At 34.0% G+C, this 18620-nt stretch overlaps 1 protein-coding gene across 1 annotated transcript in view; it reads right to left on the reverse strand.

Annotated features, from left to right (window-relative positions):
* Nucleotides 1-4644: 4644 nt before the first annotated feature.
* LOC149785818 (malonyl-CoA-acyl carrier protein transacylase, mitochondrial-like) overlaps nucleotides 4645-18620 on the reverse strand; it is a 30169-nt gene continuing 16193 nt past the window's right edge. Inside the window, exons 3-5 of the mRNA XM_089979765.1 lie at nucleotides 15917-16137; nucleotides 9888-10072; nucleotides 4645-4878 (exon numbers count right to left, since the gene is read on the reverse strand). Of these exons, the coding sequence (XP_089835891.1) occupies nucleotides 4668-4878; nucleotides 9888-10072; nucleotides 15917-16137 (617 nt within the window). The 3' untranslated portion in view covers nucleotides 4645-4667. The remainder of the gene's footprint in view (nucleotides 4879-9887; nucleotides 10073-15916; nucleotides 16138-18620) is intronic.

Genomic DNA, 18620 nt, shown 5'->3' on the forward strand with positions numbered 1-18620 from the left:
GCCCAAAGCATCACCCAACGCATCGTTAGACAGTGCTCGCACGAGTACTGGCAGCAAATGTGTGAAGGAATCCAGCACAGTGCCGAGTCTGGAAACCTCAAGGGGTGATTTTTACGCAAATTGCAAATAACTCCGGAGCAGTATGTCTCAAATATCTGACAATTGGCAGTGATTACTGACTCAACTGTCTACATATTGGAGACTTGAATTCCAAACTCTATTGCTGTCAACTTTGCTCCTTGGTCATAACATAAAAACTAATGAGATCCAACACAGAACCATACACACACTTACTGAACATAACAAGACAGCTTTATAAATGCAACTGACTTTGACCCCAGGGTTATTCCCTACCCTCAGGGACATAGTCCCTTGATCATAATTCAAAACTGTAACCATATATTCCTTAATAGGCATAAGAAGACTTTATATACTAACTCCCCCTCTCTCCCAAAATATTAGCCCCTTGATCACTCTTTGAAACCTAGACCTTAACCATAACCATATAACCAAGTACAAACTTGTTAGGAATGAAAAGACAAATGCATATACCCATCTAACATTTGCCCTTGGTGCATTGTTTGCCCAGAGGGATATACTCCAAGAGGCTTAAGTTTCATGCTGCTGGTCAAAATGAGGAAGCATGGAGAAATGTTTTATTTTACAAACAGAATTATAGTTGTAATTTATACACATGAAAATACTGAGGTACTTTGGCTCAGACATGTATATACCGCTGTTAAAAAAAAAACATACAGTATTTAAAACTAAACTTTTACAATATTTCTTTTATTCTTAGGTAATGGATAAAATCTGTATACTGTTAAAAAGATTTGCAGAGACATTAGTTTGCTATTAGAGCAGGGGTTTCAATAGCAGGCATTTTTTGGCTGGATATTTATACAGGAAATGCAGCCAACAATTCCAGAATTTCAGAAAAGTTTTATAACATATAACTGTATTACAATGGGGACAATTCATCTAATAAGATTGGCATCTTCCATATGATAAAGATCTGCCTGTGCACAGAAGCTTGCTTTTCAAGATTCAGCATCACTGAAAGCACCTGCCTGACACATGACTGTATCAAAGTCAAAGGGAAACATAAATGTTAAGTCTCTTTTTGTTCACACCTATTGATCAAGATCAGGAGTAGTGTTCACAAGATAGTAATGACGCAAAGAAGGACCATCATAACTTATGGCTAAATAAATAAAGCAAAATGTTGTTTGCAACAAATTATTAGAGTTTTATAAGTTATGCAGTAAAGAGGAGATGGCATAAAACAGAGCTGTAATGAGATAGGCACGCTGACAATGGATATTTATTGATAGAATATATGAAGTGAAGATCGATGTGACAATCATTTTGCTTTCAGTCTGACCCAAATACATGAACGTGATGAACATAAAAGATAATACAACACACATATTCTGACATTATTAAACATTTAACTTGACTTTACAACTTTCAGATCTTTTTAAAAAAAAGAATCTGTAATTTGTTTATCATTAACATTTTTCACACATATATAGTATTACACAGTATAGTATTACGCACACACACACAAAGTCTATAAAATTTTCTGCCTCAAGTTTTACCTGCCCCATAATATGCCATCGTCTTTGATTGATTATTTTTATTGTTCATTTTAGTTGGTGTATTATTTATAAAGTCTCAATTTTGCCTATATTTTTAATTAATCTATCACCTGGCAACTGGCATTTTCCCGTATGTTTTTAACATCTTTTTGTAGAATTTTTCACCACCTAAGTATTTTAGAGATATTCATTTCTTTCAAAGATCCATGAACATACTGCAATGAATAAATATCAGAATAAATAAACCTGATGATTCTGGGCGATAAATTTCCTTACTGGTAGGACAGAATCCATGAGATTATCAGGATAAAAACCACAGATGTGAATATATCAATAGGAATTTAATACTCAGTTCTATGATACCCCAAAAGTATTTCAATATTTTCAAACTGTTCTATCAAGGCAAGACAATCCAACTTTATTTGTTACACCAACGCTATTTCCATCAGCACTGGGAAAGATATGTGTAGACCGGGTGTTCGAATAATAATGATTCATTCCCTTGTCACGATATATTTATTTACTGAATTAGGGTAGCAATTAAACACGAGAACTAAGACATTTATGTAGTATTTGCTTAAAATTCTTGTGAAAGAAATACAAAAGTAGTTGTAGATATATATTCTACAAGTGCTACATACTGGAGAGAGTTTTGCAACTGCTCACCATGAAGACTTCTGATAGACTGCATTGAGAGAAAGGAGGATAGGGTGGAGTTAGTAATGCATGCCAACATGCAACAAATACAAACAAGAATTACAACAGAGAAAATACAATACAAACTTCACAGAATTCATATGCAACACAAATATCATCCATGATTATAAACTATTTACAATCCTTACCAGAATTAAAACATCTTTGTAGCATTTATAATTCTTGTGAAAGAAATACAAAAGTAGATGTAGATATATATTCCACAAGTGCTACATACTGGAGAGAGTTTTGCAACTGCTCTCCATGAAGACTTGGTAGATTGCATTAGATAAAGTAGGATAGGGTGGGGGTTTAGTAATGCATGCCAACATACAATGCATGTGCTATCATGGTGAAATTTCACTCACTCCACTGATACATCCTACACGAGATGATCAACATACTGTACTACACTGTAAACATATAATGGCAAAACAACTCATACAACAGATATCCATAAAACATTTATGCTCAATATAACACTGGCTACATGTGCATACACTCCACCAGGGGCACTGCTCCCTGGCCCACCAGCCAGAGGTAGGCTGTACATCCCACCCCTCCCCCTACTTTTTGTAATGTTTTCTGTTACATTCTTACTGACACCTGTAATGTATGTTTTGTTTCTCCTACAAGTGTAAACAAAAAAGATTCAACAACAAATTTTTTAAATATCAATAATCAATATTATCACCATCATCAAAAGAAAATTGTGACGCCCTTAATAGATGGTACAACAAACATGTAACAAATAAACAAATGAACAAATGAATCAGTGATTGACAATGCCCAATGCTATATACCATAATAAATCAATGACTGACAATGCCAAATGCTATATACCATAATGAATCAATGACTGACAATGCCAAATGCTATATACCATAATAAATCAATGACTGACAATGCCAAATGCTATATACCATAATGAATCAATGACTGACAATGCCCAATGCTATATACCATAATAAATCAATGACTGACAATGCCAAATGCTATATACCATAATAAATCAATGACTGACAATGCCAAATGATATATACCATAATAAATCAATGAATGACAGTGCCAAATGCTATATACCATAATAAATCAATGATTGACAGTGCCAAATGCTATATACCATAATGAATCAATGATTGACAATGCCAAATGCTATATGCTATATACCATAATGAATCAATGACTGACAATGCCAAATGCTATATACCATAATGAATCAATGACTGACAATGCCAAATGCTATATACCATAATAAATCAATGACTGACAATGCCAAATGCTATATACCATAATGAATCAATGATTGACAATGCCAAATGCTATATGCTATATACCATAATGAATCAATGACTGACAATGCCAAATGCTATATACCATAATGAATCATTGATTGAAAATGCCAAATGCTATATACCATAATAAATTCATGCTCTATCTTGCAAGGAAATGTAATGTGTACATTGTACAACTTTAAAAAAACATAATCTTGCCAGCAAGCCTTGCTAAAGTGTATGTTGTATGACTTTCAAAAACCAAATTTCACCAGCAAGCCATGCTAAAGTGTATATTGTACAACTTTGAAAAACAATACTGCTGCCCTTGTGATCCCTATATCTCATCATGTGAGATATAAACATACCATCTATACTTGCTAACAGGTCGAGCCCAACTTCAAACTGCATATAACCAGAACTGCCATTGCATAATGCACTAACAGATCTGTGTCTATGCAGTGCATTAGTAGTAATCAGCAGAATAAACAATACAGACCATGGTCTGCAGGAGCATAATGTGATGGTAGATCAAAGTCTATGTTGTTTGCAGTTAGACATAATTTAAAAGTGAGAAAGTATGTACACACAATGACAATCTTACAAATGGTATGAGATCCTGACTGGCAACCATAGTAGTGTGTAGAATATTCAACTTCCTTTCAATATAATCCACTGGAAATGATCTATTTGGTGTAACCCATTGGAAATGATCTATTTGGTGTAATCCACTGGAAATGATCTGTTTGGTGTAACTCATTGAAAATGATCTATTCTGTGAAACCTGTTGAAAATAATCTATTTGGTGTAACCCATTGGAAATGATGTTTTGTCTAACCAATTTGAAATTATCTATTCTGTGAAACCTGTTGGAAATGATCTATTTGGTGTAACCCACTGGAGATTATCTGTTTTGTCTAACCAATTAGAAATGATCTATTCTGTGAAACCTGCTGGAAATAATCTATTTGGTGCTTAATGAAAAAACTGCAGTTATTATTGCATAACAGTTATATAAACTGCAAACAAAGCAGTGACTGAATTTAAATCAATAATGTAAGTCAACTAAAAAAATCTTTGGATAAAATTTATTAACTTATGCTTCTATGTTCTTGTAAGAATTAAAAGCTTGTGTATTTGTTTGCTTTAACAGCAGTCCTAGTTGGTTGCTGGGTCCAAACTCAAAGACTCTAGGGAAGTTTTCTCCCTTCTCTCGAGAAAACAAGATATGAAGTATTTGTTCCCATTTCACTGCCTTGTAGACCTGTTGGGACAAACATTTTCTGATCTGTTCTGTATCTCTGTACCTAAAATGAACCAAAGTAGTGAAAACAAATGAAATCACAAGTTAAATACTTCTACTTTGCAAACAAACTATCAAAATTTAATTCAACTGATATTCTGAAAACTTGATTTGTGGCTTTAAGACATGTGTCCCCTTACTAAAAAAACAAAAAGAAAACAAACTGTTACAGTGGCATGTAAATATCTTAAAGTCACCAATGCATACAAACATGCAGACCAAAATTAACATCTACCTCAAGTTGTTTTTGCTTAACTGTGCTTACACAGAATTTATCAAAAGAGTTGAAGTCCCCCCAAATAAAAAATGTAAAAAAAATTGATGCAATGGCCTGAAAATCTAATAAGTAACCTACACATTAATACAAATATGTCTACCACATTTAATTTGTCTAAGCTGAATAGCTTTTGCATATGGTAATCTTATTAACTAGCTTATGGATCAAGGCACACATGGATATACACATGCATGGATGGATGTACATATGTATGGATGAATGTAGAGATGAGTATACATCCATATGGATTTAGTATATACATATGAATGGATGTAGAGATGGGTGTTGTTATTTGTATTTTGTATTGTTTATTGCTTTTTCTATGATTTTATGTTATGTATATCTGTATTTTGCAATTGATCTTAGTCCAAAATCAAGTTATGGGTCTACCTAACTAGTGACATTCATTTTGTAAACAACATAGTACATGGCTATTATTACTCTAAGATCATAGAATAAATATTCAGATCATTATAACCGGAGGTAAACATGTTTATTTGAATATGAGTCTAGGACATTAGTTTTCACTTTGAAATTCCTAAACTTGTTGACAACTCTGAATGCAGAGATGGATGAACAAACATATGGATGCAGAGATGGATATACACATGTATGGATGACTGTAGAGATGGGTGTATATGCATATGGATGAATATTGAGATGGATGTACATACAGATGGATGTACATATAGATAGATGGATGTACTGTTACAAATATATCGTAAAAAAGCTAAGTAACAGAAAGAAGCAAAACCAACACATTTTGTAAAACTTTACAAATAATTCCATTATCAAAGTTATAAAATGAAAACGTAAGAGGAACTTACAGTATTATGAACTGAATCCAAAATGTACCCAAAAGAATCAAGTCTAAAACAGCTGAATGTTCCTAATGAATTTCAGATCCTCAAATGTACATATCACAATGCAACTGTCTAGAACTTCTCAACATAATTCACAATAGTCCCAGAATAATGTTATAGTCCAATGAGCACTTTGTAATTTCAATGAATTATCCTAGCAAATGTCTCCTCTCATATTATCTAAACACAACATCTGCAGACTGATTTTAACGTTTGAAACAAGAATCCAAAATATGATGAATCCAAAACAAGAATAAATTTGATTTCTCAGTTCTCTCCTCATATACACCTTCAAGAGTCTTTTATGATAATATGTCACAATATACCCCATGTGACAGATCGTACTACTCAATCTTATATTTCACAATACCTTTAAATGTAACCTAACCCATCATATGGGAAATAACATAATTCTTCTAAGAACTTACCTGACCCCATCAGCCAATGAGAAATTACCACAAATTTGTCAACATGTTTTATTATTTGAAACTTTAAAACATCTATTTATACATCCTATGCAATCTATAGTGTATAAAATTAACAGTGCAAAATCTTCTTTAAAGATAATCACTACTACAGTTGTATTTACAGTCACAAACGAAAATTACTCATAATACTGATGCTGTCATGCACCAAGTGTTACAAAAAATGTAGAATATACATCACAGTACATACTGATGGATGTAGAAATGGGTGTACATACATATTGATGGATGTATACATAGATATACCAGACCAAATCAAGATGACTTTGCTCCAAGCAGTGTGAACATAAAAACACCTCTGCATGTTTCCACATTTTGATTTTTTTTTGCTTGTAATGCTCCCAAAAAGAGCATGTTAGCAAGATTACACAAAATCCACTCAAACTTTTGGACACATTTTGAAACCTTTTGGACCTGGATTATTTTTTTTCACAAAAAACTTGTTAGGATGATTAAGCACAACACAGCTTTGACCATATCCCTTTTTATCACACACACTAGGTATTAAGCACAACACAGCTTTGACCATATCCCTTTTTATCACACACACTAGGTATTAAGCACAACACAGCTTTGACCGTATCACTTTTTATCACACACACTTGGTATTAAGCACAACACAGCTTTGACTATATCCCTTTATATCACACACATTTGGTATTAAACACATCACAGCTTTGACCATATCACTTTTTATCACACACACTAGGTATTAAGCACATCACAGCTTTGACCATATCACTTTTTATCACACACACTAGGTATTAAGCAAAACACAGCTTTGACCATATCACTTTTTATCACACACACTTGGTATTAACCACAACACTGCTTTGACCATATCACTTTTTATCACACACACTTGGTACTGAACACAACACAGCTTTGACCATGTAACTTTTTATCACACACACTTGGTATTGACTGTGCCATGTTTTTTTACATCTGAACCAGTAACTATAGGTTGGAAACTGATATGATTTACCATTAGGTGGGTAAAAAGTAACAAAAACAAAATTTAGGATCAAGCCTCCTACCCCTATTTTTGAAACACTACCTAGAACTATACACGTATTTTTATTTATTTTGACCCAAGATTTTCAGGTCATTGCAGCAATTCCATGACCATACTCAGATTACAAGAGGGGAAGCAGAATACTTAGGGAATATAACTGTACTACACTTAGGGGATACCTCTCTTAATAAAATTTCAAAGTCATGTCCATTTGACCATAGGTTTGTAATTCTTGTTGAATTATACATCTTACAACCAGTGTTTTGCATAGATTTCATACAGAATAAACACTTGAGTAAAATATTCTATACTCTATATACACTGAAACTTTCTAAACTGATAACCATGGACCGACATTTTTTGTTGGGGGGGGGGGAGCGGGTTTGCTTAGAGAAGTTTTTGGTTTGCTGAGATTTGTCAGATTTGAGAGACTAATTATGAGAGCATCAGTATTTGTGTGCATAAGAGTGCACACAATTAAGAAAGATGTTTAACAAAAAAAAAATACAAAAATCATATATTTAATAAAGAATTAACTAAACACTATACATTCCTTCCAATGACACATCCAGTCACATATATGAATGCAGTTGTTCCAAACAAAAATATGAATGATACTCCACAATATTTAAATACTTCATATAATTCCTAACATGCATAGTTCCAGACTGACTTAAAAGTGTGGAGTGTTCTCTCTTTTTTTCTTACACCTGTCTTTAACAATTGTGACTTGTGTTAATGACTCCATTTCATCCGTCATAGACAAATAACGCTCATCCTTAGCAATCATGAGGTTTTTCAAATTTCTGTACATGATCTAAAACTAACTTGAGGATATATAATTAACTCATTCAGCCCCATCACTGTTATCAGCATCACTGTTGCTATGCCCCAGCAGCACTAAGCTGTGTCCTAGCTGCTTGTGCCCCAGAGAGTTTTTACCTGCTTGGAAAATGTTGCAAACATCATGCACATGCACACAAATTATTCCAAATGATGTATTTTTCTTCCTATTTCTTCAAGTCTTTCACAACTTATTTATAGACTATTTACAAAATTATGTGCAACATTTTCAGAAATATGTCATCAGCCCTTAATTTCATCATCGCTGTCAGCACCCTCTTCTTCTGATGATTCAATCTCAGAGACTTCTATGTCCGAATCTAAATTTCACAAAATATCCAACTGCCGAACATATCTTTCCACTGCTTGCTCAATATTTGCAAGCTTAAACCTGAGAAACTCCTCATTTTCGCTCTCATCGCCATCATTTACAATATTTCATGAACAGAACATGTGTAGTGAAACTGCTCTCAATCAGTAACCCTTGGCTTCTGAACAATTAAAATTTGCCCAAAGGAAAGTAAAATCATTTCTGTTTGGTTTAATATTGGTTTGATTCTTGGAAAAAAAACATTTGTAACCAATCTGAGGCGTTTTATCTTACACACATTCACCACGACTGGAGACAGAATTGGCCACTGAATGCAGTAAACAAACCATGACTACAGGCGGGGTAGGCCATTGAATGCAGAAACCAGATCACGCATACAAACGGGACTGAGGTTGAATGAGTTAAGTGAATTTATAATATTGCTTTGGTGATCTCCATCAGCAAAGCATCAAAAGCAAGGCCAAGTGTCTGGTTCAAAAAGCCTGATTTTAATTTAAAAAACAAGCTAACAATGTTCTACTGATAATGTATGAATAGCACCAATCACAATTATCCGATAAACAGGTAAGTCTTTCTTAAATAATTTACCAACAAACATTTAGTTATTAATAATTTTTTGAAAATCTGACTCTTGTATGGTGAAAAGACCTTAGATTAGTCTACTGTCGGCCCTTATCTGTTCTGGCACACGTGTAAAAAAGTATTGTTTAAACCTTTTATGCCATTGAGACATTTTCCAGGTCTTTGTCTCACAGATCAACCCACTACAGTACATACTAACTTAAGAAATCTGTTCAAGTGCATCAGGAAGTTAGCAGCCAATATATATTTTAAGGTCTAACTTGACTTTCAGCTTTATGAATTGTTTTAATTAAAGTTTAGACTGAAATTTAGAATCAAACTTTGCTTCAGTATTTGGAGCTGAGAGGCTTCAGTTTACAGGAAAAAAATGATAATATCAAAGAAAGAAGAATTTGGGACTAAAAATCAAATTTGGTCTTGTGGGAATTATACTAAGGTTTTGGTTTTGAGGCATTTCACCATATATGCAACACTGCATCACTGAACAGATAGTTTAACACATATCATCAACACTGCATAAATCATGTACATTTATTTTCTGAATGGTATATATACACTGATAATGCTTCAAGCCAATTAAATGGACAGGACTAAAGATTGGGGGACAATGTACTTGCCTTCCTCCGTGCACATTTGAATGGACTGGTATTTTAGGTTCACGCAGCTCCATTTTCATCAAGACCTGCTGTAGCTTTCTTCCTGCTTCTTTCATGAGAGGCGTGTGAAATGCCCCACTGACTGGTAGCCACTTTAAACGCCTGATTCCGAACTCTGATTTGTTCTCTTCAATGAATTTTAGGGCCTGTGTAACAAGAGAGGTATTGATTAGAATACAGTGTATGTATACATTTTATGTTATAGGATCAAAACAGTTTTTTAATTGCCTTGAACTTTTTCGCTTTCTGTTTGGCAAAAAATATTAGAACACATATAAGAAAATCTGTGTTCAAACCAATCCAAGTTTCCAACGACCTTTCCTAGTCCTTATGAGATATTTGAACATTTGTGTGATGGGGTGAGACATAAACATTGCAATTATCTATAACAGAGTGGGAAAGGTCAGTGGAAGCTATGACTAAGTTCAAACAAGAGGCCCAAGTGAGCTTCAGAGACATCAAGCAACGAAACTTTCAAACAAATTTGTCTAAATTCTGTTCCATGATTTTTAAGAGAAGTCACTGAAAGGTCTTTCCATTTTGTGATGGTGAATTGGCATAAATTCATATAAAATTTAAAGGCCTTCACACACACACACACACACAGAGTTTAGAACTCCCTCATCTACATATCTATTTTCATGTACTATTCACATATATCAACTGTACTGACATATTATTTGATGGTGCCAAAATAAACAATAAAAGGAAAATTCCATGTCTGTAAAATAAACATAATGCCAAGTCCTTGAAAAATCATATATTATGTTTTACGAAATATTTTGGTTACCGGAGTTGTGATGTTTTGAGGCAAGCTCAAATCCCCTAAGGGCAAGTTCATTTTGCTGCGGGCAAGATGTCATTTGTAAAATTCATAAAGCCCTGTAATATCCCAGTACCATACTTAATATGTCCTCTGAGTACAGAACATGTTTGAATTGGGAGATTACTAACCAATGAGCATCAATAATGTGTCGTAGTCATTTTAGTTGGGTTTAATGCCATTTTTCAGCACAAGATAGGTTATAAATGGCGGCCAGTATAAATGGTTGAGGAAGAACTCATGAAAACCCTGGAAAGAACCACCAACCCTCGAGAAGCTACTGGCAAGCTTTCTCACATATCCACACTGGCTGAACCCGAGACTCAAACCCATACAGACATAGGTGAGATGGCACTGATCCGTAATGGTGAGCACTTTAGACCACTCAGCCACTCAGGGCTCCCTCAATAACATGGATCTTTGGTCAAAACCATGTGGTCTTAAACTAAACCTACTTTGCAAAAACCATTATTTATTTACTGGACTAAACAAGACCATGACCTCTGACCTTCAGACTCCAGTATCAATAGGTTTCTATATTATCCTTCATGCAATCCACCTACAAAGTTTGGTCATTTAACTTGCTCTAGAACCAAAAACATTCTGCAAAACTGGTTTAACTCTTAAGCACAATGAACTCTGACCCCAAATTTAACAAGCCTCCTCAATACCTTAAATGCAAGCTCTCCACAAACTTTGGTTAAAGTATATAGTCTAGAACTAAAGTTATTATGCAAAAAGCATTTCAAAAGCATTTTTATTTTTTTCATCAGTGACCTTGGCCTCTTACCCTTCAAAAAGCAAAAATGAAATGCTTCTTTCTAACCCAATATGTACATCATCCACAAGCTTTGATAAAGATGCACAGTTAGCAGTTGAAATTTTTCTTTTTAAATCATTTCTATGCCCTGTCCTTTATATAGTAATCCTCTTGTCCATGCATCCATCCACATCTATCTGACCTTCTATCAAGCACTCATTAGCACAAGAATCACAATGGTTTTGAAGAATTGCTATGAAACTCGTGTCATTTATATTTTATTTAATTTATATTTGATTTAATTTAATTGTCTGTTTGTAAGTTTTATTTTTTTAAATTTTAATTTCATCACATGTCAATCTAATGTAATAGGAATTTGATATTTTCCATAAAATTCAGTTTGACCTGAATCATTTCAAAAATACCTAATAATAGAAACAGTGTTTCTATTTCTGACTTAGTTCCTGACCTTGATTCAGAAATCAATGAGACAAGTAAACAACTTTCTATTTTTATTTTGTTCTCAGAGTAAAATGATTGCTTTTTATCAAGGTCATACTAGGAGTACATGATTCTTTTTTATGTAAACAGCCTCTATTTGGAAATTCTGGGTTTTCCAAAACTGCGAATAGTCAGGTTTTATACCGATGTCTATAGAGATATTTCTCAGTTGGGCTTTTTTCTTTACACTGGAAAGTGTCTGTTGTAGCAGTTTGGAGTTATATTTAATTTTTATTCAGATTATTTAGATTTTAAAGGATATTTCTTTTTCCTGGAAATATTTGAGTGCTCATACAGAATCAATGGACAAAGATATTTATTTACATTTTATTCAGAATTCAAACACTGGAATATTATTTTCTGTGGTTCACATAGGACTGTACACATCAGCTCTATACTGACAACAGTATATGTCATCGCCTTCCATTTGGGATTTTTTCGTCGGGACTCAAACTTGAATTCATTAGAACATTTCATTACAATGACTTCTAAAACTTAATTCATGGATTATTCTTGGATTATTTTTGGATTTGATTCTTAAAACCGTAAGTTTTTATTTTTTCATTTTTACAGTGTTTTTTCAAGGGAGATAAATTATTTGTTAAATTTTTCAAAGCTTGATGTTTTCACTCGTTCTTTTGTTACTGTTTATTAGAGCCTAAACTAGTAACATAAGACTTGGTAAATACTATCGTCATCACCTGAAGATGCAAATACGGATAAATCCCTCTACTCCTGCAGTTTTTACTAGAGTTATTGGCCTCTTTGTTGCCACAGCACATGACACATTTTATTAGTGCTTTTCAATAGCTCTTACAATATTTGTTAGAGTTATTGCCTTTTGGTCTTTTGGCTTAATGTTGTTTATGACACAATCTGATTAGGTAATTTAGTCGCCAGTTTTTAATAGACTGCCATGAAATGTGGTAAATATTATGTTCATCACCTGATAAGGTGAATATTTACAAATCAATTTGCTCCCATACTATCTCATAGATTTATTACATTTTTTTGGTAAATCAATGCAGTGAATGATACAATCTCATTAGCGCAACTTTTCCTGCAGTTATTTCTGGCAAACATTATACTTACAACCAGAAAATCTGCACATTAACGAATTACTTTCCTCCAGCAGTTTTTGTTATTTATCATTCTTTATCTCTCGCAGCATATTACACAGAATGACAGAATCTTGGTAATGCAAAACCGTACCACAGTTCTTGATGAACTGACATGATAAGCAGTAAATATTACACGTACACATGAACAATTCAATTCTGCTGTTGTTAGTGCCCTTATGGTTTGATAGTTTATGCGGCACTGGACATAATCTCATTATCACAACTTTGACTAATAATTTTTACAGATAACTGAAAATTTGTAATATTATAGACATCATCTATATTGACCAATCTTTACCCTTTTCTGCCTTAAAGCTAGTTGTAATGTAAGACAAAATTTTGTGACTGCAACTACTCAAGCATTTTTATGTGATCTGCTGTGAAACATAGTAAGTATTATGCTCATCATCTGACGATAAGCAAGTTGATTCAACATTGTACTCACAAGAAATGCATATATTTATGTGAGCAATCTGCTCAGTATTCTTCTAATTCACTTTTACTCCCAGTGACCCTGATCTTTTAATTCCAAAATCATTCTTCCCTACCTCAAGTGCAGGTCATTCACAACATTTGGTTACAACTAATGCTAATGTATGGAAACCATTTATCGCAGTGACCTTAGCCTTCAACCCCAAAATCAATGGGCTATTTTCTTACACCAAACCATCCACTATGTTTGGTCCTTGTCTGTGGTTGTGAGGGTTTAACACCAATAGTACTCCCATGTCACAATTATGTCCATTGAAGAAGCAGTCATCTACGATACGGCAAGCCACCTTATAACAAAATGTGTGGGTATATACTGTAATCCCTCATTATAATGCTGCCCATGGCAGCAACAGAGTATTCCATCTTATCGTGAGACTACCTTATAATGAAGGACATTATATAAAGCCATCCCTTGTTATAATGCTGCCCATAGGCACTATGAAGTATATGATACAAAGTATTCCCTCATTATAACGCTATCAACAGGAGTCAAAGAGTATATTATTTTACGGTGAGACCGCCTTATAACAGGGTTAGTAGCATATTTCATTCAAAATTTTCAAGGTTTCTTCAAGGTTCAAAATCATGTTTTTCAAGATGCATTATTACAATAATTTTAAAGGATACATAAATGAAACTGTATGTAAACACAAGTTAATACTTACTATTACTCCAAACGAGGAACATTTCTTGCAAATTTATTTTTTAAAAAACAAAATAAAACATGAAGTCAGTAGCATATCATTGATATCTTTCCCACTGATATTAAACATCCTGTATCTGGGCATTAGAATAATGTAGTCACTGAACAAAGTTCATTTTACTCTATCTACACTACAGTATTTACAAAGTCCAAAATATTTTAGAGTGAATTTTCTAATTCTTGTAGCTTGTCATCAAGCTGTTTTTCAAGAGTTCCAAGTTCATTGATTTTGTCCTTTTCACTTCTCAAATTATTTTGAAGGAAATTTTCCAATGGATTTTGCTTTCATTGCATAGTAATCAGCAGCAGCTGTCATTGTCTCAATGTCTTATTCACTTGGTCACTTAAAAGCAGTGTATGGATATTTTAAACTATTTCATATTAGATATATTAATATTTCTCTCAGCTTAGCTGTATTCTATGATTTTTAGATTTATCCTGTTCATTGCAATTATCGTCTGTCCTATTTCCACTCTATCCCAAATAGAACTGGATTGAACTAATTTCATAATTAAGACTACATACAGTTTATATTTTAAAACTTGAATCTCTGTGTTCACAGACATACCTCTTTCATCACAAAATTATTTCATGCTGAAGGCTTCTTTTTTTGCCTGTATTAAGCACCATTACAAGAGCTTGATTTTTTTCCCAGCTGCATGTGACCATGGAGCACTCTCTCTGATTGCACGCAAATGAATATAAATTCTGGCATAATTTGCTGAAAGAAAGATCTCATAATCCAAACTTTATATTTTTCTTAATCTAGCCACCAAAGTTGGAATCAGCTGCCAGCCATGTCAAAGCGAATGATTCAAATTTAAATCACTGCTACATCTGGGCTTCATACAATCAGAAGTTCACAATGTACAACTGCGCAGTGGCCAGTTGTGGAAAAATTTCCGTTCCATCACAAACTTAGCAAGAGATTGTTTTTTGTGTCCTTTTTCTCCCTTTTATTTTTAGTTAATTCTGTAAAACAAAAACTATCTATTAATTCTTTTTGGTTTCAAGAAAATCAAGGCTTTTTAAGGTACCCATACAATATTTTGAATTTTCAAGGTGTTTTCATGGCCTTAAAGGAACAATTCATTTTTCAAGGCTTTTCAAGGACTCCTACAGACCCTGTTATAATGAATGACACCATTCAGATACAGTACTTAGTTATAATACTGTCCGTGGGGGTCATAGAATATACCACCTTATAGTAAGACTACCTAATAATGAAGTGCATTATACATATACAGTACTCCCTCATCATAATGCTGTGCATCAGTCATAGAGTCTGCTACATTATAGTAAATCACCGTATAGATTAATGAAGTACATAAATTTACACTCACTTTAAAACAAAGAGAATCCATGACGATACTTGCCTTATAATTGTGTTATAATGAATGGATTTACAGTAAATGAGTTGTGTACTGCATGCACAGAGGAAAAGGATAGACCTTGCATGATGTATTGGTAATCACAGTTCTGGTTCTGTGCTGTATATAATTGTGTGTAGATCATGCATACCTAAAAATGAGTGGAACATAGAGTGACACGTAGGACAATTAAAAATTGTATACATGGGATTCATTATACCTCCATGTTGCCAGCAATGACTTTAACATCTGTACAGAGGTAGTTGGCTATCTGACAGACTGGGTCTGGAATCTGTAGATTTCTCTTACAGTGTTCCCTTGCAGCCTCCATGGCAAAACTCAGTCTGGTCTGGTGGTTACAGAAAACCGTCATCATACCACTAGCAAGTTCCTCTGTCAGTTTCTGCATAGCCTCAGCTCTTATCTTTACCACCTCTACAGCTGAATCATAAATTTAAAATAATGAAGAGCATGTAACTTTTTTTGCAACTTTGATATTTTTGTACACAATGAATTCAAGAAGTAATAATTTTGTTGTTGAAGTTGTAAGGTTTAAAGCCATTTTTTCAGCACAAGTTAGGCTATAACATGGCGGCCAGTATAAATGGTGGAGGAAGAATCTGGGAAAACCCCAAAAAGAACCACCAAGCCAGGAATTTGTTTTACTGAATTTCTTGTACAGACAATTTGTATGTTGGCAAATATCAGTGCCCTTATAGCTCCTGTAAAACAAATTTTTAATTTCTATTCCTGCACCTCTAAAGAAAATTAAAGAAAACTGAAGCAACAAAAAACCCAAGCAAACTGATAATTTCACACTTAAAGAGTACTATTATTTGTCCAATGTTACTAATCGGTGCAGGTAAAGGTATGAAACTGACACCTGCCATGGTCAAATTTACAGCATTGGGGTTTTACCCATCTGTTTGAGTATGGATATGGGGCAAATGCAATAAAATCTGTGAGATGTGCCATAAAACTTCCTATGGCTCAATAAAATCTGCAACAGAGTTCCACCAGATCAAGTGGATATCCACCAGATGTAGTGGAGGTCCACCAGATGCAGTGGCCATCCATCCATATGCCGTGGACACTTAATCAATTGTCCCCCATATCCATGTCTAAAGTTGGAGTCCAAAATACACAATGTGTGCACTGTATATTGTGTGCTTGTGTGTTCATTGCTGATTGGAAATGGGCCAGGTAAAAAAGATTGTATTATATATCCTTGCTTGCAAACAGAGAACACTTATATGATAATGTTTTTGTGTTTTCTTTAAAAAAAATAATACTGCTTGCAGTTCTGATATTTGTTTTTCTTTCACTTCATTTATATATAATGCCATTGGAAATAAGTGTGCACAATGGCTAGTTGTGTTATATATGCATTTCCAACCAAGTTGTCTTTTTGGATAGTAGTGATATCCCCCTGGCAACAGTATGTGAAACTGATCAGCCTTAGTCATGAAAATTTGAAGGGCTCTACACAGGAAAGGAAAACACAGCTACATTCTTAAAGTAGTTGGTATTAAAAGTAAAGTTTTTTTTGGACAAACTCCACATACTAGTCCATGATTAGAAACACTGTTTAAAAATAAGATGACAGGATGGTGAGAATATGGTGATCCTCCAGAAAAATAAAAAGATTCAGATCTGTAGGGGTGAAATGATTCATTGATATATCAATGCATCAGTACTTCTGCAGTAACGATACACTTATCAATACAAGTGTTGAAAAATCAATACAAAAAGATACTGTATGAGAGTTATTTTATACAGCAGTCATACAAAATTGTATAAGTCATTTGCCTTGTTATTCTATAAACTGAGAATTCTGAGAAAGCTACTGCAGGCACATGCACCTATTTTTGTTAATTAAAATGAAAAGGACATGATAACACACACTTGGCATCGACAAATTAATACCAAGTGAAGAGGTTTGTAATATTGCCCCACCCCCCGGTAATTATTTTTTATTGCAACAGCTTGTTCATCATAAAGTAGCTCACGTCTCCTTTTACCCATGCCACCCCATTTCTGATACCTGGACATTTATGTTGGTTTCTAGGGTGAGACCTAATTGTCTATCAAAAAGTTGGAATTTGATGACACCATGTGGCATTGGCATACGGTAGCCACTTACTAGCCAGACTAGTAAACGTTTTTACATTGGGCCAAACCTGCAAGAAATCAATATGAAGATGATTTATTTTCCAGGCAATTGTAAGTATAACATTCTGTATGTTTTTAATCTGTTGACAGATTTGATGAAACTACAGCCTTGATGAAACATGACCTGGAAGTCGCCATTTGCATTTCAAGTCATAAGACATCAATGGTTGTTAAACTTACTTTGATTCACACATTGTGCCCCGGAACAAGCATTATGTCATAATTTGAATTTGCAAGAAGGAAGTTTTACAAATGCATGTTTAAAATACAGGCTACCTAGAAAACCCTGAATGGCTGATTCCCAGCGTGCTTCATCTTCAGACTGAGACTTCAGTTGGCAAATACTGACTGATGATGGTATAGTTATGATAGCAATAACTGACGTTATGAAGTATATCAGATAATTGGAACTGGGAAATGTGCTGATGGAGATATCAGTCGGTGATTTTAAACCCTAAAATGGTGTTCAAAACAAGACTGATGTACATGCTGGAGGGACAAAAATAGATGGCATGCATGTCATCCCCCCCCTTTCAGCAAATGTAGAAAAGGCATAATACCAAGCCAAATTAAAATAAATTCAATTTAAAAGTAGATTGCAATTTTCATTTCTTTTCTCAAACAATTTAGCCCTGCAGGATCATCTGGTATAAGACTATATTTCCCTATCAAGGTTAAGATAAAGTGAATAAATAAGAAACAAAAGAGTAAAATTAAGAAGTAAAGATATTTTGGTCAAAATACCTTTCTGG

Source organism: Sinohyriopsis cumingii, chromosome 13 (assembly GCF_028554795.1).
Source record: "Sinohyriopsis cumingii isolate HCF-2022 chromosome 13, ASM2855479v2, whole genome shotgun sequence".
NCBI classification, from domain to species: Eukaryota; Metazoa; Mollusca; class Bivalvia; order Unionida; family Unionidae; genus Sinohyriopsis; species Sinohyriopsis cumingii.